Below are 27,324 nucleotides of genomic sequence, written 5' to 3'. Positions count from 1 at the left end.
CTTTAAATATTTGTTGTGTGTGACATTCGTAGCCACTCTACGGTAGCTATCTCTTCTACTTTCCATATCCATCGCATTGCACATATCTGTGATCGCATTGACTATGGATATCGATTGTATTAATATTCACTGCATTCCAGATATTTGCTGTATTGCAGATATCACTACACATCAGTTGTGCTGTGGAGAACCATTGTGCTATGGCTGTCCAGTATACAGTGTGTTTTCATATTTGTATGCATTTACATTTGTACTAAAAATAATGTGCTGTGCATTATAACAAAAGTGGTGCAAGAGAACATACAAGGGTACACAATAGTGAGTGAATGTAACAAAATGTGGATTTCCAAATCTAGAATAAAAACATCCTGTACATTATGCTCCAAGTGGTTTAAGGGGCAGGTTCGATTTGGTGTGGGGAGGAGGGGGAGATTTGAAGAGATTTTGAAAAATAATGGGTCTTCGTCTGTGTAGCCTCAGTCGGGGAGGTTTTTAGAGCAGGCGTGAGCAGTGAGGAGGTGGCTGCTCGCAGATCTTGTAGGAGCAAGCTCAAATGCATGGGTACTTACAGCCTAGAGGGCCAGAGTCTCTACTTAGTGCCAGATACGGTTGAGTTGGCTTGGTGAGTGGGCAGATCCAAGGTTTGATGGTGCGGTGTTTTGGTGAGGAATGTTGGGAATTAAAGTGATGTCTTGTTTACCACATTAGCAGTTTGTGAAGGGCCCAGCTATGACAGCTAGGCAGCCAGCCTCATACCTGTAAAGTGAGGTGGGCATGTAGGGAGGTTCAAAGGGGTAGGTATACTGAGAGAAGCAAGCAGGACTGCGCTTTAGGGAACAGCAACTGGATGAAGAGAGTAAGGAGCTAGACACTGTAACAGTAGATTAACAATCAAACACTGACCTTGTACTTTCAAATGTGGGATGTATTTAGAAATGGGGGATTAGAGGTCGAGTTGCACAATTGTGGAAGTTTGTGATGTGCACAAGTGATACATTTCATCACTTTAGAAAGGGCTGCTTCTTTGTATGAAAGTCTCGTTTTCTAAACGAGACAGCAGGTTGATTAGGGCCTGTTTGGAATACCCATATGCTTTTTTCTTCTATATTCTAAGTCTTCTTTAAGTCTGCGTGTTGCTCTAGAGAAGCATTAAATCGCACATGCTTTCTGTAGTACACTCTTTTCTCATAATTTAGAAATAGCTCACGCCTTCCATGTATAACTGTCCTGAAGTCTGTTTTAATTGGAAGTCTGTCTCACTGCAGCATCTGGTGTAAAAACTGGCTCAATATCATGGCAGAGAGTGAAGAAAGTGCCCTGTTGACGGACAGTGTGATCTAGATTTCTCACCTGGACTTGGACATTTGTTTTTCATTGGGCCTCTTTTTGTGAATGTACTTGCATTTCCAGAATAGTAAATCACTATTTCCCATATTAACATGCAGTGTATTGCCAATGCCTGCCTTTCCGTGATGTTTGGGTGTCCTTTATTTGCTACATCGGAATGTCTCCCCACAAGTTAAATGACTAGAATCCATTACATAGGCAAAATTGCTCACAAACTAAAAACTTCCTAAACGTTAGCACCAGCTCTCCTTTTTGAAGATTCTTTTAACTGGAAATAGATCTATTTAGAGTTTACATTAAATAATTCCTTGTTTGTTCTAGCAGGTGGCATGTTGTCTTCTTCCGACCTCTCCTTGTCGAATGGAGCTGGTAGCAGTCCCGTTGGTAAGTGAGATTTCTTTCTGAATTAATGTACCACACATTAAAACCTTTCCCTGAGCCATGGGTTTTGGAGTGTTGACGCATTTGTAAAACATAACACTTCTGGCACATCATTTCAGTTCTCTTGCAAACCTGTGCACCTTTCTTCATCATGGCAGTTTGTTTATTCAGTTTAATTTTCACTGTGCCACTTGGCTATATGACCTCTAAAATCCATGATAATGCAATGAAGTGCCTACCCACTTGTGACAGTATATAGCAGCCTAAATCAAAGTAAAACACTGGAGAATCGTGGTATCTAGTGACTGTGCAGGACATCCTTAAGAGAGAATGCTGAAGAAAATCTGACAGAATGTAGTCTGAGGTGCCCACGGTTGAGACGTATGTAAGAGGACTGCTATTAATCCCTTCAACCAGTACATGGACCACTTAGATTTAGTGCAAAGCTTACTCTTTTTGTAAAAAGTGTTTATTGTGTATATAATCACTTTTAATTCTTTTTGACAGTCCTTCTTCAGCATTATCACATTGTATTTTAACATTTTGTACAAGACACCTACTTTAGGTCCTAAGTAGATGTCACTATGGCATTGTTTGTTTGTATTATGGTACAATATCAGATTTTATTACTAGAGTGTGGCACAGGCGCTGAACCATGAAGAATGTGGTTCCATTGGTCATTGCTAGAGGTTCTTGGGGATTTGAGAAAACATACTTGATGTGCCATACAAAAGATCAACGAGTTATTTCGTTGTCTGGTAGTTATTCAGTGTGTAGATGAGTCCGTGCCCTACCGTTTAACATATGCCCGGGCTACATAGCCCGGTTCAGTCGAAAACGATTGTATCCATGTTTATAACGGATCACAGTAAGCTATCAAGATCTCCCCAACGAAAAACGAATTATTATTGGCATGTGCTTACCCAGCAAAGTTCAGGTGTTCATTCAGTTGCAAAACATCCCTAGCTACAAAACAAACAAAAAAACAACTCAACACCACCCTCTCATTAAAAAACATTCTGGCTACAAAAGAACATGTGTATCCGTGTAAATGAGCTCCAACTGCGAGGTGGGTCTAAGAGGCCATATATATGCAGGCCACAACCACATTAGAATGCAACACTATAGAAGCTAATTCTGCTGCGTTTCCAATTGTTAGTAGATATGCATGTTTGAGTATGCATGTTTGTGTATATGTATAATGTAAAATCCCCAAACCCTTAATGAATATTTTACCTATTATAGGTTTATTTAATACCATTTTTTTTGCCATTGAAAATCATGCGATGATTAGGAGATAAAAAATAAGCCGTTTGTATTTATTTGAAATATTCCTAAAAGTATGGGTATAGAAAGCCATCTTACCCTAGCAGACTAGATACATATTTGTTAATTTGTCTCCAGTAAATTGATAATGTTAGGCAATCGACAAACAGATCTATTATATCTGCTGCTGGAAACTGACATCTGGGACACGTCCTATCTCCCCTCCATATTTAGCTGTTTTATCGGGATTATAACAAGCTAAATATTGTTTTATAATGCTGCAATCGATATTTTGTTGCAGATTGTATGGTAAGTAGGCAGAGAAAAGATTGACGGAATTCATCTGGGGATGCGGTTTAAGTCTGAAAACATTTCTCTGCCTACTTATTTAAGTCCGCTGTAAATGGATGAAAAAAATGGTAGTATTCAGAAATGTATATAGATTGATCTAATCCAAATGTAGTTTACAAAAATGGTTGCAGTTTGTTTGCTAACACTAAAGAGGGCAGACACTTCATTCTAGTCAGGAGACTTGAGGGGCGACCATTCACCATTGCTATGGTATACACACCTAACTCTGCCCAAAACTATTTTAATCAACTTCTTAGAGCACCTAGTGGAAGTAGCCAAGGGCGACATTGTTTTGGCAGAGGTCATTAATATGGTCACTATCATCGCTGCCAAATCTGCGCAAATGGCACCATGTGGTACGCCTGAGGGCGCAGCCACTCAAGTTGATTTTGTTGCCTCTCGAGTAGATATTCTATCAATCTGCAGACCTCTGATTGCGACTGGTCATGACCACACTCCTGAAAATGAGACTGTTATAGAGGTTCCTTTCAATGATTTTCTCAAACTATGCTAGCCCTAGTAACAGAGTTACCTCCAACGTGCACCTTTTGAGGCCTTTCCGACTCTCTAGAGGGACGAGGCAGGGTTGCCACTTGTCGCCCCTTATTTTTGCCCTATTCATAGAATCCCTAGTGCGCCTAATTCAACAAACCGGAGCAGTGATGCAGATTAAATTTGGACTGAAAGAATTCAAAATCTCCTGGTGATGTACTCTTGGCTGTGAGCCCCATGCACTTCATTCCCAGCAGTTGTGGTTATCCTAGAAGCCAGTGAGTCAGCATCCGGCTTCAAAGTTAACTGAGATAAATCCTAAATCTGACACTTGCAGCAGAGGAAGTGGCGGGATAGTCGTATCACAGTCAATATAGATGGGCCAACTCCTCAAATATCAAGTCGCATAATTCCGACCTCTGCTTGAGGCCATTACGAAAGATTTATACTCATGGGAGAATATGATGCTCTCCTGTTTCGAAAAAATGAATGGAATTGAAATTAATATACATCTGTGCCACCTTTACGTGTTCCAGGCTCTTAAGATATGGCTGAAGCCCCACTTACATGAAGTTTATCCACTGTAAAATCAAGGCTTTTATATGGAAGGGGAAGGCCCCTATAGAAACCTGTGAAACAATTAAAATTGACAGGGGGAATGACAGTATGACTCTGTGACACCGAAAACCTTTCCGCAATATCTGGTCACTTACGGTATTTCAGAGTCTTAGCGGCTCCACTATGCACAAATTAGACATTAGTTAATCTCCCCCCAATAATTCGAGCAAGGTTCTACCAGAGCTTAGACTCTGTTCACACACCAGTTCCTCAAACTGATGGGCACTGGGAGCACAATATTGAATATAGTATATATAAACTGCTCTTACCGCACGAGACCTCGCAGACATAGTGACACAATGGTGAATGGGAACGCACCCTGGGAATGCCAGTGACATCTAAAGGGTGGGACAAACCACATAGAGACATAACTCTTCCTCTGTTCACTTTAGGACATGAAATTCCTATAAAGTGTGGTTTGGCTAGCATTTTACCCCCATAGAGTGCTCCTCATGTACCGAAATGCCTCTCCTAGATATTGGAGAGGATGCGGGTCATTGCGCGACGCACTTCATATCTGGTGGGACTGCCCATTGATTCAACCCTTCTGGGGGAAGTGTCAAAGCTGCTCCAGGGGGTTCTTGCTTTTCCTATCCCCGCAACACCAGAAGTAATGTTGCAAGGACATAAACCTCCTAATCTTGCGTGAGTGACCAAAGACAAATGGTACATGAGCCTACAGTGATCATCATACAATTGGAAGAAAACGGAGTGCCCCATAATCCCCCCAGTCTTACAGTGGCATCAGAGACTATAGGCCATTCTCGCTGTGGAGAGGCTGACAAATAATATACAGGGGTCACATCTAGCATCTGAAGCCAAATGGAAACCCCTTGTGGCATACCTGAGCTCGGGGACATCCAGCCTAGCCCTCCTGCTACGTTGAATGGCATTGGGCTTCTTTCATTGACATTGGGGGGAGGGGAGAACCAATCCTGTATGTCGTCCCAAACTGCAGCAGTTATAGGGTGGGCTCAGGTGTAAGCTTGGACATCAAAACTGGCTTGTGGTACTCAGGCTTGTCTAAGTGGACATATGGACTTTTTAACATTCTGCAGAAAGGGGGGGGGAGAAAGGGGAATATGTAGACAACGCTTGGAGGGGATTAGAGCGGTGCACCCCATAAAGATGGAGAAATGTGCTTTCTGTGACCATTTCTAGCAGGTTGCGCCTGCCACTCTGTTCAACCTCTCTTCAGCATTGTGCTTCTCTATTGGATTGTGCATGTTTCACTTGAAAATCCCAATAGGATGAAAAAGTTACCTAGTTTGCCTAAAATCTTTCTGGCAGCTGACTTGCTTACTGAGCTCTAAGGTGCTCCCATGACGCTCCAGAAAATGTTCAATAACTATTTCTTGCTTAACTTAAGACTATACTTTGGAGTATACATAAATAAAGCTTTTATATTGATTGTTGTCTAAGAATTTCACCTCTTACTTTGTCCTGATAAAAGCTCTGATCAATTGTTTTTTATAGTCCTGTATTTTATAAAAAAACGTTTTTCTAAATACCCTCCCTCTCCTGCACTTGAGTTAATTTATCTTAAGGCGTATTTAACTCATTCACATTGCCAACATAATTTGAGCACTTAAAATGTCAGTGGTTGTTTCAAAATTATTTATTTTGAAATTATGAATGAACGCATGTTGCTTTCATATTTTCCTTTAAAACCCAAACTGTCTAATGGCTGCAAAACTCTATTGGAGTTTAGATGTTACTGTACACTAATCTTTACTTAAAAATTAATTCAGCTGCTTCACCTCTCACATCACATCACATCACTCATTCTGTCTGCGTCGTCGGAAATTTGCTTGTCAGATTTCTTAGATCGGATTGTCCTGTCCATACAATAACAAAATAAATAAAATATGGGAGCGTGACCTTTATTCCCCCCACGTGCAAGGACAGGGTCTTAATTTAGCTTCAGTGCTAAACAACAAAGACCGTGTTATAAACACGGGTCAACCCAAGAAGTCACTGGGACCTGGGCAATATAGCAGTACAAACAAAGTGGTCCCAGTTATAGAGAACAAATAGAAACATTCAATCACCAATAAAAATAAATATACAATTAATTATAGCAGCATTGTTTTTAATCACAATGTGTCTCAAATCACATTAATTCATTCAATACATGTACAATATATCACTTTTCAAAAATGCCCCTACGAAAGTAAGAAAGGGAAGGGTAGTGTTGGGATAGTGAAAGAATAAGATCTTCAAGGAAGGTCTGCAAAACCACAGTATAACCAGTTGATTGTATACAGAATTAAATCATCTTCTATTAAACAAAATCATGCCTCAATAAAAAACAATACTAATAACTGATAGTCGAGGCTGAACATAGAAGGAAATGTCGACGTTTCGACCCAAATGGAGTGCAGGTGTGGATAAACCTTGCTAGAGGGTCTTCATCAGGACGGGGACGTTGAGGGGTGGGGCAATGGATCTGCTTGTAGGAAAGGCTCGCTCAATGTTCATGCAAAAACGGTCATCAACACGCACCAGGGGCCAAATTCAACAGGAGGGGGATGTCGTTGCCAACCCTGAAGTGCCGCTTCTAGTTGACAAGTAGTAATAACCCCTACAGGGTGATTGTTCTGTGTTTAGCAGAAGAGGCTCGTTCTAACATGGGCGGTCGTCTTCACGTACCGTCTGCCAAGGTCGAAAAGCGGCGAAATAGTTGCCGACCTTGGGGTGATCAAAATGACCAGCTCCCTTGAATGCCCGGGTTGGAGGCTTCGTGATCAGCAGTCAAGAGTTTGAGCGTGGAATTCGGTCTGACAGCCGGCGTCTATAAGTCATGGTCAAAGACCAGCCACACCATCCTCTTTACGAGAATTCTATACTGCCTGCCCTGCAAGGTCAAACAATGAGATGGAGCAATACCTAGCTCCGATTAAGACCCTGACACTGGGGAGGGAGTAGTCGCAGGAACTAGAAGCTGACCTGTGATTGACTGAAATCCAGGAGGCAGAGTCAAAGCTGCGTCCAGGAAAGACCCCCGGCTCCAATGGACTCCCGGCTGAATTATATAATTGATGCATGTACCTCTTGTCTTCCCATCTACTCAGGTCTTTGTGGACGCTCATGAGGAAGGTATACTCCCCCCGGACCTCAGAATGGCAAACATAGTGGTAATAAATAAAGACCAATGACCAATGTAGTTTGTACAGATCTATTTCACTGTTAAACACTGAAGTGAAAATGCTGGCCACAATCCTGACAACCCGACTGCTCCAGTACATCACATCCCTAACACTTGATGACCAGTCAGGGTTCACGCCGAGCCACTCGTCTAAACCTCAGACCAGGGGCGGCTCCTCAATGTGGGCATCGGAGCGTCGCCCCACGTAAAATGGTATGAATACCATTTTACTGTTCTGCTTCTCACACTGCGAGAAAGCTGAAGAATGTTATGCCTGGTTGGGGGTGGGTGGGTCGGGAGGAGTGGCTAGCCCAATGTTATGGGCACAGACTGTTGGGCCGACCAAACCAGTGATAGCACTCTGTTTCCTTCATGTAAGCTTCTGCGCAGCCTGCATAAAGAAAACGGCCTCCTCATAGACGCCTGTAAGGACGTCGTCCTAGCCAATCACAATGCTACCATTGCAGCGTTGTGATTCGCTGAGGGGAAGAGAGGGAGGCTGCCTACTTCTGCTTCCTGTGAGCAGAGAGCAGGCGGCACGACGCGGGAGTCCGGCACCGGAGGCGAAGGTAAGTTTAAAAAAAAAGTTTATTAAATTAACCCCTCACTCCCTCCCCGCGCGATTAAAGGGGATTTCGTCCACACAGCAAGGGCTGGGCATGCCCTGAAATTCAGACTTAGTGGGATACTATAATAGGGACCTTGGGGGGAATACTGGGAACCATGCTGCCAGTCCAACAGAAATTTGCCATATTAGGAATTCGAGTGAGCTGGACAGAACGAGGAAACAATTGATCTTCGCCTCATTAGGACTAGTGGTGGTTCAGATAGATGTGGCTAGAAAGTGGGGAGTGACAGAGAACCCGACAGTCCAAGAGTGGACAAATGGAATGGACCTTTACATGGCAGGCGAACGCACCACATACCACAGCAGGGGTTGCCCACAAAATATTTTACAAAATTTGGGGGCCGTGGAGATGATATTTTGGGTTTGATCTAATGGATGACACGCAAGAAGACATGACTCACAATTTTCTGGGGCTCTCAGGACACAATGAGGAGTGGCTCTTGTGACAAAGACTCTAGGTCCTCTCTTGTTTCAGGTCCCTCCAGGGTGGGTCGTGAGTTCGAAACGACCAAGTATACTATATAAACTCAACATACAATGCCGGGAAATGAGGGGTTGCTATCGAACAGGGCGAGTTAGGCATGTGACCAAAGTTTGTAATTCTGCTTTTTTTTAACTGTTGACTTAAACAAAATAAAAAGATTAATACAAATACAAAAATGTAGGTTTAGTGTCCCATCCTTCATTGACGATCTTCATTGTTTATATTATCTCCTAAATTCGGGGTCCGATGTATACTAGAATTAAGGTTCCACAGCCAGCCTTTTGATGACACCTGATGATTAACAGCTATTCTTTCCGTCCATTCTCTTTCAGCGACTATGACGGCTATCACTTTAATGATGTCACATTTCTGGAGCAGATTCATGAAAAGAATCATTTTATTGAATGCCCTTTTTATACTGTTTCAATTAATTTATTTGAGAATATTTATGCCAGTATTGCCTAGTTTGCTTGTATAATGTTAGGTTAAAAAATAAGCTTTAGTTAAAACATAGTTGCAGCCTCTATAACCAAACTCCTCCTTAAGCTGGTCAACCGTAGAGCTGTGCTATTACTCAAATTGGAGATAGTAGACCTGATTAGTCACCTGTTTTTCACACTGAAAGAGTAGGTCCGAAATAGACTTCTAAGCATTCATCGCTCCCTCATGTCTTTATGGTGCCTGCCTTTTCAAGTGACATTGTTTTGCACAGCATCAGCATAAATGCTTTTCTTTTGTTGTTTAACTCTTCCACCTTTACTGTATAATTTGTGTTGCAGCTAATGCCACCAAAGACTTGCTTCGTGTAATGCAGACGTACTGGTGGAATGCCTGTTCTCCACCAAATTTGCAAAGAAAAAAGCAAAATTCAAAGAAAAAAGTAGTGGTGTGAGAAATTGCATTAGTTGAATTTGTGTAATTACTCAAAAACTTGGGAAAATTATGGGAAATTATAAATAATTGAGAAATGCAGATTCCTAATTTTGCAATATATCGCATCATTTTTTGACACACGCTCCCATTTTGCAGCAATAAAATAGCGCAAAAAGCATAAGTGATGCAAGCAACAGTCACTTGTGTTCTAGCTGTTCACGTAATATGGATACAGTTTGACCACAAACGCCTGTGGCGTAATTTCTAGAATTTACGTGCAATTACACAAAATTGATGTTGGGTGAGAACACCTGTATGGTGAAAAGAAATTCCTTTACATGCAAGAGGAAACAAATAAGTTGGAGCAACCTCAGTAAACGAAACAAACCCCATGTAGTTGAAGGATTTTGCAGGTAGACACGATGCACATTGTTTTACGTTACGGATCCGTTGAAAGCTCTTTGGCATCATTAACCTGAAAAATAATTTGTCTTTTGATTTCTTTCGTCAAGGGATTAGGCAGGATCGTATTAACTGCACATGCCAGAGAACCAGTGACATGGGGAGGCCACCCCTTAGCTATCTGCTGAGTTTACAAGGTACTAATGGGGACTTTTGTAGCATTTGAAAAACACCCATAAACTTTAGTTATCCGAAATGTTTGTTTGGTTGAAATGTTCAAAGGACGCTGAAGAGACTCCTTGGCAGTGGATCACTGATGTAGGGTGAACAGACAACACCAAAAACAATGCAAGCTTCCTTGGACGTACATAATTAAGAGTATTGGATCCCGAGACACTTTCTTTGACCGAGCTTGTGGCCTGTCCTCCAGTTTACAGTTGTATCTCCATCATTGTTGATTTCTCAATCAATGGCCAGGGACCTTTTTCGAAGAACTGCTGGTTACTGTCCGTCCTGTCGTCTCTGCCATCACTGCCCTCCACTGTGTCGCTTCTTCTCTTTCACCATTGACTCGCAGCTTCTCCCACACGTGGGCACTCCCTGCAGTTTGAGGGCTTTGAAGATAAGGGCTTAATTTGGTCAGATGATGCATTCAGCTGTAGACCAGGGGACGGGTCTGACCTGATATCGCGGGAGAGGGTGAACAAACTTTATAAAGACAAGCATTCCCCCACCAGCCCTTGGTCCAATAGTATTTTGGGCTGTTGTTTGTGTTTCTTTTCTTGATTCTTTAACTGAATTCAAAGGTAGCTACTGTGCCTTTCGTATCACTGGATTTGAGTTGAAGATCTTGTAATGTGCATTGATGGCACACTCGCCTCCACATGTAGAAAACATGCAAAATGGACTTTTTAGCGTGCATTGTAACAAAAAGTGTATCTATTGACCGCAAGGATGTGTGTTGCTTTCTGAAACTTGTGATGAGGTGGTCTCTTCAATGAACGTGAAAATAGATTGTTATAAACAGATACTCTAAATTGAGGATGGCTTCTAGGGAGTCTAGATTTATTTTCTTGCTTTTTCCTCTAAAAACATTTATAATCCAGCATGTTGCAATACAAACTAAACGCTCTCAAGAGGTGCATCGTCTTGTGGTCCAATCGTGAAAATATTATATTCATTCAAGGATGCTTCATGTAGTTTACAGATAGGGTCTCTAAAAGGAGACCGGTCCCAAGCAGTCGTGCCACTAATTTGTAAACTAATTCACCCTCTCCAGAAATTAAATACATAATATGTTTCACACATCTTCAATAGGAACTTAACATATTGGTCAAATTTGTAAAACGTAATCCAGTTTCACGTTTGACGCATTCTGCTCTTTAACCAAGTAGGTATTCTTTTGCAGTATTTTTTTGTCCAACATATGAGGCTTTTGTGCAGATCTGTATAAAAATCGAACCTGCTGGGCAAAATGAAAAAATTTACATCTTTGTCCAGGCTGACAAAAGAAGTCCAACAAATGTCTGTCTCGACCTTTGGTGGTTGTTCGTTAGGATTCTTTAGATCATGTGGCGTGTGTGAGCATGGGGTTGGGAGTTTGGTGGCTAAGATGGGCAGACTCATCTTTCCAGTTAGCATAGGCTTTTCTGCCCCTGTGTTTGAGGACTCTTCTCTACACACTTCCCACTTCCACAATTATTTCTGACCCCTCCTTTCCAATTCTGTGTAATATTTCTTCCATGAATTTGTTCCACCTGCTCTTCTTGAAAGGGTTTTTTCCCTGCGCTAATTCATCATCGTTGAGTGCTTGTCACAGAAGCAAATAGGTCTTGCCTTTGATTAAGTTAAAGCCATTTGCTTTGCTAATGGTATTGTATAGCAAAGCCAATTGCTTTAACTTAATAAAAGTCGAGACCTATTGCATTGTTTATAGGAGGTACGAACCCCCTGTAAGCCCCTACACCGCGGGGGAGGGTCGGACGATGCTATACATTGACTATCCCACACGAACACTAAACCCAACATTCCACACACAGGAGCAACCTTACAGAAAAATAGTGACTATTGAACAAAAAAAAATCCCTTGAGCTCGGCTCATATAAAAAGACATTGCTTGCATTGTGTGTCCGAGAGTGACTCTCGCGTGCTCAGAAGTGAGCCTTGGAATAGCTGTGCAGTTTATTTTTTTCTTTCTTGCACAAATCTCCCAGTGCGGGGAAGCACCTCTCCTCTGCCTGCCATTTTGAGACTGTTGTATGAAGTGTATGTAGTGCAACCTACATAGCACATCCTTAGCGGGGAAGTATCGCACAGCTAAGTAGGGACAATTACGGTAACCTTCCTAGAACAAGCTGTTGGCGTTATGCGGAGCTGAAACTTTAAAAATAATAACAAATATAGTCCTCGCAGTCCCGAGCCGTTGACCAAACCCTGCGAATTCAATTAAGGAAGCCTTTCACACAACACGCGCTTCTGCGTTGCTGAAACTTTTAAACAAAATAACAAATCTAGTGCTTGTGGTCCCGAGCCGCTGACCAAACCCTGCAAATTTAATTCAGGAAGTGTTTCACACAGCACGCCCTGAAACGTAAAAAAAAATAACAAATATAGTGCTTGCTTTCCCGAGCCTCTGACCAAACCCTGCGAATTTCATTCCGGAAGTCATTCACACAATACGCACTGAAATAAAAAAAATAACAAATATACTGCTCGCGGTCTCGAAAGCAGATTGCGAATGCAAATTACAAAAAATAAAAAATATAGTGCTTACTGAGTAATTGAAGGAGGACGTGTCCCTCCGCAAGTAAAAGATCCAATCCCGGTGGGTGGGGCCAAAAGCGGACAGGGTGGCAACCCTCTGTGTAATGATTGCCTCCGGTGCAATCAATACACTATGTTTTGCATAATCCATGACGCAAAACGACACGCTCAGATCAAAAATGCAGGCGGAGCAGCGACACGACTTCTGGAACTTTATTGATTCCAAGAAGCCCCCGCATGGTGAGAGCAGCGCATGCACGTTGCTAACGCCAGGCGAAACCTAAAAAAAGAAGACTGCTATGGCCCTGTTTTCTCCTTTTTTTAAAAATTGTTCTTCCCTTTTTTTCCCTTTCTGACCCTTCATTGAAGTTTGCAAAATATTAGGAATATTACTTGTTTTTTAACATTTTTTATGGAATTCATTACTGGATTCTTTAGTCATCCTGACATTTTGTCAACTTGCTTTTGGTAAGGCAGTTTTCTAACCGGTTTCTACAGGTCAGCATTTTTTTGGAGCCCACAGTCTGGGTTTAAATGTCTATTAAAGATTTGCTGCCTCATCTTGGGCATAGCGAAAACATTTACTAGCTGGGTTGACTGTTAAATGAAAGCTTTGTTTACATGATCGCTTTATACGGTTATACTATTTTCCTAAGGCTTTGGAATAAACAGAAGGCTTGCTTTTCCAACAGTTTAGCTTGGAGCAGGAGATCTGTCATGGTGGTTTTTATCCTCCATTTTTACATTCATAATTGAATCCCCTACCCACAGATTGCTCACTTTATAAATACTCCTTCCAGGCTTCAGACGACCTGAAATAGTTTTCCTTAGCAGTGACTCCATCGCCTCCAGGTTGCACCACATGGCTAGAGTGGCAACTATGCCTCTGTCCACATGTAATGTTACAGAAGTATATTAGTTACCAGCCAGCATGCTGTTAGGGCGAGCACACTAAGGAAATGTAGTGAGCTGTGAGTTCAGCTTGCATTACTTACAGTGGTTCCAGTTAAAAATGTGCACAGATGTTTGCAAGATTAAACAACTGGAATTAATTAGAATGCTTCTAGAATACTATGCTCCCATACCATGTGCAAATGCATGTATGATCATGAAAGCAATATTTATTTGCTTTCAAAATAAAGACAGCTCTGTTGGCAATTTCTTCAGTTCATAGGGTCGGATAAAAGTTAGTATCTGTTTATTCGTCTTACTCAGAGGTGTCTGCTCAGACTACTACTGCACCATCTTTCTTACTACCTCCATATCCAAACAGGGAGGAGGAACATATGCATAATCTTGATCTCAGGTATGCAGTGCCATAATACATGGACTAGACACAATAGTACAGAGTTGATGACGAGGTTTTTCGTGGATTCACTGTGCTAAAAAGGGTAAGGCAGTGACTAAACAAACTATCTTACATTGGATCAGCTTTTGTATCAATATCTAGGTGTTCCTTGGTCAAGAGAGACCCTTAGAATGGCATTCATGCTTGTTACGCCATGCTGTTTACAGGTCTTTCTAGGAGAGTCCCAGTTAAAGACCTCTGCCGGGCAGCTAATGCCTTGCACCTAAGTGCATCAGTGTTGTAATCACAGTTTTAAGAAAAACAGTTTTCTTTTTATTTTGGAAGCATTTATCTCTGCAATCTGTCTGGACTGTTCTGATTTTTGTCTTTGTGGTTTAAAGGGAGAATAAATTCAAAAGTAGTTAAGAAGTCCTCCCCTAAATGGCCTAAAAGTGTGTGTGTGTGGGAGGGGGGTTGGGGGGGGGGCGTGAGCTCCCTAGCTTCACCACACTATCCTGCATCAATCCTGTGAGTCTCACATGGATATCCTGCCCTGTCCCTGCGGAATGTGTCGCCAGACTGCAGCGGAGCCCAAATACAGAAAGAATGGATCTCCCACCTGCCTTCTTCTGGACAGGACCCAACCAAAGCTATTGTTCGATCTGAAGAGGTACAAGTCTACAGAGGCTACCCTGGAGGATGGGGCCAGCGAGTCAGACCCGGCTGGAGAGAACCAACAACAAGACATTTGCGGGCTATTGATAGCCATGGAGAAGAGTTTGCAGGGGGAACAGCCTCCTTGGGAACCAAGATGGACGTGCTCACCTACCGGATGGACCGCATGGCTGAGAGGTTAGATAAACATGCAGAACGCATCGACATGTCCAAACGGAGGTTGACTGAGGTTGAGGAGGCCCATACCACCCTGGACTAGGAGCACAAGCAGCTGGACAGGGTCCTCCAAGTCATACAGGACAAGACGGAGGACTTGGAGGCCCGCTCTCGGAGATGCAATCTCCGTATAACCGGCCTTCCGGAAACAACCTAAACGGGGAATATGGAGCTTTTTATAGAACGCCTTCTGAAGACCCTGCTGGGGGACACAGCCTTCTCTGGAATGTTCGTGGTCGAGAGGGCTCACCGATCCCTGGGCCCGAGACCGAAGCCGGGAGCGCCGCCCCGACCTATAATTGCTAATTTGTTAAACTACAGGGACCGGGTCACAGCACTCTGACTCGCCAGAGAGAAGCAGCCGTTACAATACGAGAGGTCGACGATTTCTCTATTCCCGGACTATACGGCCAGAGTTCAGGAGGCGAGACGACCGTTTATACCAATGAAACGGCAACTGCGCCACATGGGGGCTGACTACGCGATGCTTTACCCTGCGAAGCTGCGAGTCAATCGCCAGGGGTGATCAATGATCTTCACTGACACTAAAACACTACAGAAGGCCCTTAAGGAATGGCGGAAGGAACAATGACCCTCACCAGAAAGGGGGCTCCTGGATAAGGCAGCGGGAGGCTGCCTCGACGAGCAGGACTAGGCTTGATGCCCGACCCCTAACTGCTTAGTACTAGTAGAAACAGTTGTTGGACTGAGTGCGCTTACACGGTGACTGGGTGGTGTGTCTCCACCCCACTGGGGCCTATCGTCATCATCCTTAATGACTTGATTGGTGCGAATTTGGTTGGGGGCTTGGCGAGGTGGGGAGAGGGACTGAAAATGGTATATCTCAGTTCGTAAAGTTGGTAGATTTGTTGCAATTCTGTTTTGAGGTGTGCCCCCCGTGGGGAGGGGGGGGCGCAGTGGCTAACTGTGGGAATCACTAAGTGGGTACGGGTGTAGGAATACTTTTGCGCTACAGTGCGGCTCGAAGTGTATACACTTGGTGAGGCGGGGAGGATGATCGTCCTTGCTTAGAGGAGCGTTTTTGATTTCAGCAGGCTACCTCCACCCCAGTGTGAATTACACTGGTGGAATGTTTTTTGTTTCCGAGGGTTGTGGAGGGAGGGGGGGCTGGTCTTTATTGAGAAGGAGAGGATTCTGCGGCCAAGTTGGGGTTGGGCAGGCGTGGGAGGGCGAGGGGGGGCTACAGGGGGAGGAGGGGAAGCGAATTCTTGTCCTATTGGGGGAATGTTTCTTTGTTTATTCTTGTTGCATTTGTTAGCACTATGGCACTGCTAAGGCAAGGCATGTACTGACTACCTATACTTGCGCTACCACACCGTGACACATGTACCCACTTCTGACCCTTCGGTGACTTCACACATGAAGCCCCTAGACTCGCTAGTTTTGTTAACATGGAATGTGCGGGGTCTTAACGGTCACCCGGAAGGTTCTGCACTACCTTACCAGGCATAACATGGACATTGCAATTTTGCAGGAGACCCACCTACGCTCGGACAGCCCAATTTTACGTACTAGGGGTCTCTTGGGTAACGTTCACTCGGCAGGATTTACCTCACATGCTAGGGGGGTAGAGACGGATAGAGAGGGGCGCTTCACTATTTCTAAATGCTGCGGCAAAGGCCTGGAGATCTGGAGTTCTGAACATTTATGGCCCTAACTTTGATCACCCTGCCTTCTGTACATCACTGGCGACTAAAACCCAGTTATACTCACAGGGCTCTGTCCTTGAAGGGGGGGGGGGATTTTAACTTGACTAGACTACCAGATATTGACAGATCGGTTGGACCTGACAGACGCCCCTCAGCCAGAGTGCTTGAGACGTCAATGATGAGACTTGACCTGTGCGCCGTATGGAGACACAGACACCTAACTCAGGGAGGCTATACACATTATTCCGCTCCACATGATATCCATACTCTAATTGACTATTGGCTGGCCTCCAATCATTTAATTCAAAATGTTCGTGCTTGTACGATATTGCCTCGTACTTACTCGGACCACTCGCCGCTTTTACTGACTTTAGAATCGCCCAAGAAGCGTATCCCCCCCGTTTATGTGGCGCTTTCCGCCTTATTCCCTGCTTGATTGCGCCTTTAGGGAGGAATTGGCCATGTCCATAGAGTCGTTCTTTTACACAAACGTGGGTTCGGTTGACTCATACCAGACCGTGTGGGAAGCCTTCATGGAGTATATTAGAGGGATCGCCATCTCTAAACATGCTGGGGTGCTTAAAACGATCCGAGGTCGGCTAGAGTAATTGGAGGCAAAGCTTAAAGAGTTAGAGGCCCGGCGCTTAACCGACCGGAGCGAAGTGCTAGCACAGGAGCTGGCGCAGACGTTGCAAGAGTACCACGAGGAAGCGGATGCGGAAATAAAACATCTTGGGAAATACGCCACTGCCAGAACTTATGGGGAGGGGGAGCGTCTGGGGACGGTATTGGCTCAGTTAGTTCGACAACGACGTAACAGAACAACGATCACGGATGTGAGAGCTGTGCCGACGGATCCACCTCTTACCGAGGCACATGTGGGGGAGAGGTTCCAGGAGTACTCTGCTGCTTTGTACGCCTCCCGAGGTCCTGCTCCTGAGGAACGCATCCTAGATTATCTGACCCATATTGAGTTACCGTGGCTAACGAACCTGCATCGTGAATTCTTGGCTCGACTGATTGAACAAGAAGCGATTGTGTGGGCCTTATCGGCTATGAAGGCTGGCAGCAGGCCGGGTAGCGACGGCCTTACTGTCACCTTTTCTAAGGCCTTTTCTGACCTGCTGATCCCGCAGTTACTTACATTATTTGAGGACACCTGTTCTTCTGGGGTGATGCCGCCTACTATGCGCGAGGCAATATTGGTAGCGATTCTCAAACCTGGGAAGCCCCCAGAGGAATGTGCCTCATACAGGCCTTTATCGCTGATGAATGTTGATGCGAAGATATTTGCAAAACTTATTGCTAATCGCCTTTGCCCCTTGGTTACCACGCTGGTCGCACCGGATCAGGCCAGCTTTGTGCCCAATCGCAATCTCACCTACAACCTTAGGACGGTGTTTGCAGCCATGCAGCACACATGTCCCGAGGTCCCCGCGGTAGCACTAGTCCTAGACATGGAAACGGTCTTCGACTCTGTCGAGTGGTCTTTCCTGCGGCAGGTTCTTGGCCGTATGGGGGTTGGGACGCTCTTCCTTCAACTCCTAGCTACGCTGTATTCCGCACCCACGGCTCGTATCCGGATTGGAACTTTGATTACCAACCCTATTCCAATCTCTAGGGGCACGAGACCAGGCTTTCCCCTATCCTATGTGTTAGCGGCAGAGCCACTTGCTTGCGCCTTGCGCGAATACCACGGACATAGGGGCATACGGTTCCTGAACTATCACCTCATTGTATCCACATATGCGGCCGACACCCTCCTATACGTTCGGGACCCTGAGGTTCATCTCTCCCTAGTGCTGCGTGAAGTGGTGATGTTCAGCTCTCTATCTGGCATTAACGTTAATTGGAATAAATCCATCATGTTTCCACTCACGCCAGCTATGGCACATGTGGACCCTGAGTATCCATTGCAATGGACCACAGATGCGGTGCGATATCTAATGATCCGGTTACCTATGGATTGTGATGTAGTGCTGAAGGAGAACTACAGCGTTGCCATCTCCAGGCTGGAGGACGACATCGAAAGGTGGATTGCCCTACCATTGTCCTTGATGGGGAGGGTTTCCCTTATGAAAATGATTGTACTGCCACGTCTCCTCTTTCTTTTTACAAATATACCCATGGTTCTTTCAAAAACTTTCTTCCAACAGTTACCCTTGCTGATGATCCGATTAGCTTGGACGGGCAAGCAGCCTATGGTGGCCTGGAAAATACTCACTCATCCTTATGCGGCAGGAGGCCTGGGCGCTCCTGACCTGGAACTCTATTATAGGGCGGCACAAAGTTCACAACCATATCACTGGATACATGGGCCAGCTGAGGTTCCACATCTCTGTATCGAAACTATCGTTGCTGATCCGGTTCCTCTACCCGCGCTCCTGTTTACACACCGAAATAGGCGCACCGGCATAATAGACTCCCTAAATACGGTCACGCACGCGTGGCATCATATGTTGAACGTGCAAGCCGGCAGCTTACTGTACGCTCCGTTAGCTCCTAGCCATTGGTGCTATTGGCTCGTCCCATGCAGGGAGAAGGGGGTAATAGCAGCGCTGAGAACGCTGGGAATACACAATATAGGGGACCGGTTTACTGATGGCACTGCTCGTTCCTGGGATCAGGTGGCGGTGAAGGGAGAGCGGTCTTCGCTAATGTCGCGATTTCAGTTCCATAGGGTGCGACATGCAATTAGGGGCCTCTTGGGTGAGGACATGATGGAGCCATCGGAGTTTAAGGCATTCACTTACATTATTCAGGCTAATTCGCCCGCTAAACTGGTATCCCGGCTATACCGTATTGCCCTCTCTAAGAAACACGTTGAATACACAAAGTCGCGACTGGAATGGCAGAGGGATCTTGGTGTGGAAATGACCGATGAGAAGTGGCTATATTGCTGCTCGAGCACCAAACGTATATTACTTAATGGACGCCATAGGCTGATCCATTTCAAATTTCTTAATAGGGTGTACTATACCCCTGTAAGACTTCATCGATACTGCCTGTGAGAGAACCCACAGTGTGAGAGGTGCGGAGTGATGGTTGCCGATTTTCTACACATTGCTTGGTCTTACCTGGGGAATGCTCACTTCTGGCGCCAGGTGTATGCGGAGGTGAATCGGTTCACTGACCTCACACTGACCCCAGATCCTCCTCTGGCTATTCTCGGCTATTCTAAACCCCTCCATAAGGACCTTAGACGTCTGGTAGACATGTCCTTCCTCATGGCCAGGAGATGTGCTGCTCTTTTCTGGATGCGGGGCCCGACGCCTACTTTGGAGCAATGGACTAAGGAAATGCTCTATTGCAGCACACAGACAGAATTATATAGTGAATTAATGTATCAATGGATATGTGTCATTTTATGCTTCTTGCCTATGATCACATACTCTGTATGTATATGCCAATGCCTTGATTTGTTGATTCTCGTTTTTCCTTTTTAGGTCTCGCCTGTCGATGCGCATGCGCATCGAGCAAGCGAGACTATAGGGGCTCATCCAGACTTTATCTAACTTGCAAGGAATCGTGGCGATTCCTTGCAGTGCCCGTGACTTTTAAGCTCAATGCGCATGTGCATTGAGCTTAAAAGCGCGTGCACATGCCCCCAGCCGCCTGCCTTGCCTACTCTCTCTCACAGCCTCCCCCAGCTCCGCCCCCTCACTACTTGATTGCACGGCCGCTAGGCCGTGCCTCCCCTACTCTCCTCCCCCCTCCTCCTCTCCTCCCCTGCCTGCCTGCCGCTAGGCCGTGCCTCCCCTACTCTCCTCCCCCCTCCTCCTCCTACTGCCGTGTCGCACCTCTCCCCTCTCCGCCCCCTCCCCTGCCAGCCGTGTTACGGTGAAAGGCTTGTTTTTTATGCTACAGACCGCACATTCACGTGCTTCGCCTCGTGTTTTGTTGTTATGGATCGCCACATGTCGCTAGAGGGCAGACCCCGAGGCCATATTAGCAAAAGCCCAACGTAAATAAGACAGTTTACTACCATTGCTCAAGCACATGCTTAGAAAAAAAAGCCTGTCATGGCCCTCGAAAATAAAAATCGATTAGCTGCCACACTCTCGAATGCACCTCACAAATCTTAAATACGTTAACATATACATGTATAAAACACCGTATTTTGGCACCAAGAGATGATTTTGACAGTGCATATGTTTAGTGGAGTTTATTCACATTAAATAGGACATACCAGAGCATTAGGATTTCGGAGGCAATCCCGCTTTTTTTCCCAAAATATTACTGTTCCTTATTTTTTACTGTATTCCTTCTGAAATACCGACCACTTCAAAATTAGGCAATATTTATCTGCACCTCTTGGGTGTGTAACCCCGTCCCCAAGTGACTGCGCGTCACTAGTACTCTTTTAATCCACTTTTTTTTTAGACAACATGATTTTGTGTTCTAGGACTTGGTAGTTCTAATGTTTACTATTGTATATATAAATACTGAAAACTCACAGCATGAAACGTACTTTTTTGTCCTTTGTCAAGTGTCTAGAGCCTGGCAGTAAAAGGTTAAGAAATCTCCGGACGGAACCTTTACAATTGTTTGAGATGGGGGGTGCACTGTCAAAATCTCAAACTGCTGTTGACAGAAACCTAAACAGCTCTTCCTATTTTCCCCCCAAAAATCTGACATTCAGCTGGGAGCTGCCACGTTATGCAAAGTAGGCTGCGAGGGGGAGGGGTGGGCCATTTAAACTTTAAAAATCAACATCGGCGTCCGTTGCACGCCCCTCCACATGGCTGCAGCTGCGCGATGCTCTCACGGCTCTGTAACGTGGCTCAGCTGCTGCTGGTTTCCCCCTCACACTTCCTGTAGCCCGGGGGTAGCTTGGGTGGCTCATATCCGGTGCACTTAAACCCCTCTGAGTCACTGGCTGGCTGAGCACACAACAAGCCAACCGTCTGAAGGCAGACAGGGAGGGCTCTCACACCCTCTCAAAGAATGGAATGTTTCTCTCGCGCGCTCACAGGCACAGCCCGCCCTCCTGCGTAGAGCGCCCTGCACGAGCACATGGCGGGAAGCGCACTCTTGAAAACCGCTCCATTGCCTAAATAAATCAAAATATCGGGTAAACAATAACACAGCCAACAGCGCGATACTACTTAGTGTAATTTTTGGAGGAAGTGGAGCAGGGTGCGCTGACGCGTTGTATGTTAGGTGGGATTTCCACGCACGTCAGACTTTGAAGCTGGGTGAATCGGGTTCGAGTCTGGCGGGAGGCTTATGCATCCTGTGATTCTGGGGCCCGGGCAAATCACTCTGTGACTAAAAATGAATGTGTTGGTCTGTAACGCAACAGGTGTTTATACAAGGCGCTCTAATATCTTCCGGTTGAGTTTGCGCTAATTAAAACTGCAAAAAAAAATAATAATAAATAAAGACCAGGTAGTATTGCCTTTTTTTCCAACTTTATAATCGTCAAATGTTTTTTTTTAAAGTGAATTCAAGAGGGTTGGGGGGTCTAGATAATAAAGTACTAAACGCACAATGATGATTTTAGTTTATATCTCCCACCCAAATATAGCTCAGCTGTACAAACTTGTTGTTTGATACGTTTTTCTGTTTTCTATTAAACATTGTCGTGTGTCTGCGCCCCTCAATCAAACCACATTTTAAACGCTGAGACTCACGCGCATCTGTCCCTCATGTGAATCACCCTTTACAGGAAATCAGTTGTATTGTCAATGGATGAGTGTCAAAAAACCTGAGACTGTTTTACTCTGCATTTGCATCGTGTCTCGGTGACTCACTTCAGCTGCAGCAGCTTTGTGTGAAGTTTGCTTGGCTCGGCCAGCCCCCAGCAAGGAGGAGGAGGGGGGGTGGAGGCTTTTGTTCGTCGTCACGTCGGTGGCCTTTCATGTCGGGCTGTAAAAGCTTCTCGTTGAACTGTATGGCAAAGCATTCCCCCACACAGAAGACAGCAACCGCCACTGCCAGGGAGACAAAGAATCCAGCTCTCACTGAGCCGCCCTCTTAAAAGTTATACCCTGACATTTAGAGCAAGCGTGTATTTTATTATTAAACAGTTGCGGCCAGCATGGCTTTTACAAACAAAACCATGAAAACATTCCAACTGCTAGGCAGTGAATGCCAGGACTTGTAGTTTCCTGCCTACTAGGGTTTTATAGTTTTTACGATTAAATGTTTAAAATTACTTCCAGGCATTTTTAAGTAAAAACGTTTTATTTCTAGAAATTCAAGTGAAACACGTCCCCAGTTCCACATATGGGCCTGATTAGGAGTTTTTGTAGTTTAGGTTGGACTGGGATGCAAAGTAGCACCCATACCAACCCCAGAGATCTTCTTGCCATTCCAGCTTCGCGCGGGTTCTCTGTCCTGCCACTGTCCCAGTGCGTTTCTACCCTGGGAATGCCCCACCGTGCGCCGGTCACAATATCTCACACAGTTCGCACCTTGCTGTCTCGCTGTGGTGCTCTCTCTGCCCTGCAAATCTCTGGCCGTTTTCCCGCTCTATCAACTCCCAGTGGTATTTATGCTATAGCCCCCTCCTGTGGTATTTCTGCCCCCCATAGCTTTGCGGTCCCTCACTCACCCTCAACCCCTCACCCTCACTCACCCTCACCCTCACTCACCCTCAACCCCTCACTCACCCTCAACCCCTCACTCACCCTCAACCCCTCACTCACCCTCAACCCCTCACTCACCCTCACCCTCACTCACTCACCCTCACTCACCCTCACTCACCCTCACCCTCACTCACCCTCAACCCATCACCCTCACTCACCCTCACCCTCACTCACCCTCAACCCCTCACCCTCAACCCCTCACCCTCACCCTCACTCACCCTCAACCCCTCACTCACCCTCACTCACCCTCAACCCCTCACCCTCACTCACCCTCACCCTCACTCACCCTCAACCCCTCACTCACCCTCAACCCCTCACCCTCAACATCAACCCCTCACCCTCACTCACCCTCACCCTCACTCACCCTCACTCACCCTCACTCACACTCACCCTCACTCACCCTCACCCACCCTCACTCACCCTCACCCTCACTCTCACTCTCACTCTCACTCACCCTCAACCCCTCACCCTCACTCACCCTCACCCACCCTCACTCACCCTCACTCACCCTCAACCCCTCACCCTCACACAGTGGAATAGGTCTCGGGAGCATTTGAGTTAGAGCTTTTAGAAATGTTTATGTTTTTTTTTTTTAATTCTTTAGCATTGGCTACAGGAAACAAAAATGCTAAAGATTTACAAAAAAACCCATAAACAATTCTAAAAGCACTAACTCTAATGCTGCGAGACCTATTGCATTTCCAATGCTTGTTATTTTTTGTTCTGTTCTCTGAAATGCCAATAAACAATTTTTTTTTTTTTTTTAAAAGCCATTTCAGTGAACCCTGGGGATAATTGGTAATATCTTTGCGTGGAGGTGGTTGCTATTTTTACAATATTAATATATCGCATAAATGGCTAGAGCAGCATTTTCTGAAGGAGTCTGTAGTACTCTCCATGTCTCATCGCCCAAGGAGTGTAAGAGCTGCCGTAATGGCATAAAATATTGACTTTCTTTTTTTCTGATCAAATTTTCTTTGCTATGTATAACTCTCTCCTTTGTTGTATTATTTGTGGCTCTGTTTAGTTGAAAGTCTGAATTTTATGAAAGAAAAAAGTGAGGGTTTTTCGGAACGAATACTTTTCAAGTTGGTATGTTCCGCCAAGATCGGAAAATCCAAGCTGCCTGTGCAGAATGACACGTTTTCTGGTTAATTTTTTAACAGTAGGCAGTGGCCCATGGGACCACTACCTGCTCTTAAAAATATATAGTTTTTCATTCTCATAAGCAAAGGGATCCCACGGGGACTCCTTCCCTTGTGCAAAGGCATAACACCAACTTCGAGTATTTGGAAGGGAAGCCCTACACACGCCCCTTCCAAATCCATATTCGTAATGCCAAATTGCGAATCAAATTTGGGCTTTGTACATTCGAAAATGTCTTTTTGCATTCGCAAATGGTCCGTTTCTCTGAATCTGGCCGTTTGCAAACGCAAAAAAAGCTTCATACAACTGGCCCATTGTTACTAGCCTGATGTAATTCCAGGTGTCGCAGAGAAATGGCGGCTAATGGCAGCTGTAATTTTACCTATTGAAATCCTGCTTACAGATATCTCACGGAGCCGTCTTCATTTAACCGAATAAGACGATACAAAGGATAGCGGACAACTTGTTTGTTCCGCCTCCGGCAGCTGCTTTTGTAAACGGCCTGCCCAGTCATGTCACTGCCCTCAGTCTTTTTCTAGTTTGATTGGGTCATCATACTTATGTCCCCGATCCTGAAAGAACGCATGTTATTTTGGTTTATTTATACTACAGTGGTTCGCTTTGACATGTTTAATGCTTTGTATATTATGTAGAGTTTGCTCCCACACTTCTTCAAGGCACAGATTTATTTATTTTTTATGATAAAAATAAGTATCACACTCGCCCCCTCTCCCCCATGCCTCACACCAAAGAGGGCTGAGTTTGCTAAAATAGATACTGAGGAGGGGGTAGAAATAAAACGGAATACGACATTATCCAGAATAAAATGGGGGCGCACCAACTATTCGAAAAGTCGGTCGCAGTTAGAATGTGATTCAGCTTTCTGTCATCACACAAACTTCGTGCGATATTAATGCACATGGATTTAAGGTCTGCTCGTGGTGAGGAATCCAACGTGTAATGTACGGCTCAGAATAATTATTACATTAAGAGGATTGGCGCGTGCTTCTCTTTGGCGCGAGGCCAACGCATTGCGTCATCCTGCGAACATTATCTCCTCCAGGCTACCAGCCGTACTCTGGGAGACAGCGCTCTCGTCTCACCTTTCACCACCCTCCCTTGTAAATTGATTTTCCTCCGCATGCAGCATATCATATTTTGGAGAGCATCATTTTGAAGCGAGATGCATCGGTGGCCCATGAATGGCTCTGCTATTCCTCCTCATTCCCGACAGTTTCCCCCCATTGGAATACTCGAGGTCATTAATGACTGAATGTCATTGCCGTCTGGTACTGGAAAGGAACAAAACAAGTGAATTTACTTTCATTACTGTTTATTTTCCTTAGAGAGAGTGCGACCAGGGAATGTCTCTAAATGCTGTCTTACCTGAGAGGGCAAAGGTTCATACATGAAGAACTTCTTTATTTTACAATCTGGCCAGGGGAGCCAAGGACGACTTCGAAGAATAAAGATGACCGGTAATGGCTGCTCTTTAAAAAGCCTGCATCTCGGGCAGATTTGTGGCTTGGCAGTTCAGTCATTGGTGCTAATGACAAACTGAAAGATGTTCATGGTATGAACTTCAGAAAGATGAAAGTCGGACCAAAAATCAGTCCTTGGTCAGCCTATTTACTGCATAATTAAATATGAGCAGCTTTACGTCTGAGGCAACTTGACTAATGGGAGGGAGGGGAACGGCTAAGGCGCTCGACCTCGGACCTGGGGAACTGGGTTCGAGTCTCGGTAACGACGCCAAAAACCCCCTGTGATTCTGGGCAAATCACTTAATCTCCCCGTGCCTAAAATGAAAGTGTGTCATGTAACGTAACTGGTGCTATGTAAAGCGCTCTGATAACTGATTCGGTTCGGTTCTAGTTCGCGCTATATAAAACTCAGCAAAAAAAAAAATGGGCCCCATTGCATCTTCCAAGTATATTCATAAGCATAATTCACTTGGGATTTGCTCAAGGTGGCAAATTTGAGGTCGTTGAAGACTGTTCCACTTCTTTCTTACCACTAGCACATTCAGCAAACCTGAATGTTTGTTATGTGCAATCTTTGGACGGTAGATTAAGTCGTCAAACCACCTCCAGCTTGAACTGTGATAAAAGTTTGTGTTTTTGTAACTTCTGTTCCAAATTCCATTGTCTACTTTTGCCCAGAGCTAGGTAAGAGGGTTAGAAGACGCAGCTTTCTCCCTCTGCCCTCCTAGGTTAGGGCACAAATTACACCAGCAGAGAAGCATGGGTGTCTTGTACTGCTGCCGCCCTGCTGTCCCTGGTTTGTAGAATGGTGAATAACAAGTGGAAAAACAAAATGGGATCATGCATCCTTCGAACGTGCTTTTTCAGAAGCATTAAAAGCCACAAGCCCGAAATTTTGGTAATGTATGTATCAGGATATTCATGAATACATAGGTTAATTTATGCAATTCTTTGTTTTGGTAGGTGAACATACACAGTCTACTAAACCTGCCGTTTTATAGTGCTTATTTAATGAATACCACAATAAGATAAATGTTTATAGTTTTCATGACGACACACTTTTTTTTGGGGGAGTTTTATATAGCGCGAACTTGAACCGAACAGAATCAGTTATCAGAGCGCTTTACATAGCACCAGTTACGTTACATGAGGACACACTCATTTTTTTTAGGCACGGGGAGATTAAGTGATTTGCCCAGAATCACAGGGGGTTATTGGCGTCGTTACCGAGACTCGAACCCAGTTCCCCAGGTCCGAGGTCGAGCGCCTTAGCCGTTAGGCAAACCCCTCTCCACTTAGTTTTTAGTTTTGTTAGACTGTGTGTATCGCAAATTCCGCCTTACTGTTATATTCTCTACACCTTTCCTCGTTGTTTCTCGCCACAGCCCAGTGGACTTGATTATCCCAAGCATATCTCTTGCATGCGTTTACCTCCCCACATATTTAAGCCCCCAACATAGATTCTATTCATTCAACGGTACTACTTGGAACGTAACATG

General features: G+C 44.9%; 1 protein-coding gene across 11 annotated transcripts in view; it reads left to right on the top strand.

Annotated features, from left to right (window-relative positions):
• The window catches only part of MEF2A (myocyte enhancer factor 2A), a 475,560-nt gene that overhangs the window by 376,937 nt on the left and 71,299 nt on the right, over nucleotides 1-27,324 (top strand). For 5 of the 11 annotated variants that reach the window (XM_078683121.1, XM_078683117.1, XM_078683123.1 and 2 more), the window contains one exon: nucleotides 1,672-1,731. In XM_078683121.1, coding sequence (XP_078539247.1) covers nucleotides 1,672-1,731 — 60 coding nt within the window. Of the gene's footprint in view, nucleotides 1-1,668; nucleotides 1,732-10,105; nucleotides 10,188-27,324 lie in introns of those variants that run through there. The other 6 variants (XM_078683120.1, XM_078683116.1, XM_078683122.1 and 3 more) reach the window with 3 other exon arrangements.

Source organism: Lissotriton helveticus, chromosome 3_1, assembly GCF_964261635.1.
Source record: "Lissotriton helveticus chromosome 3_1, aLisHel1.1, whole genome shotgun sequence".
Lineage (NCBI taxonomy): Eukaryota > Metazoa > Chordata > Amphibia > Caudata > Salamandridae > Lissotriton > Lissotriton helveticus.
This window is presented reverse-complemented; position numbering and strand designations above follow the sequence as displayed.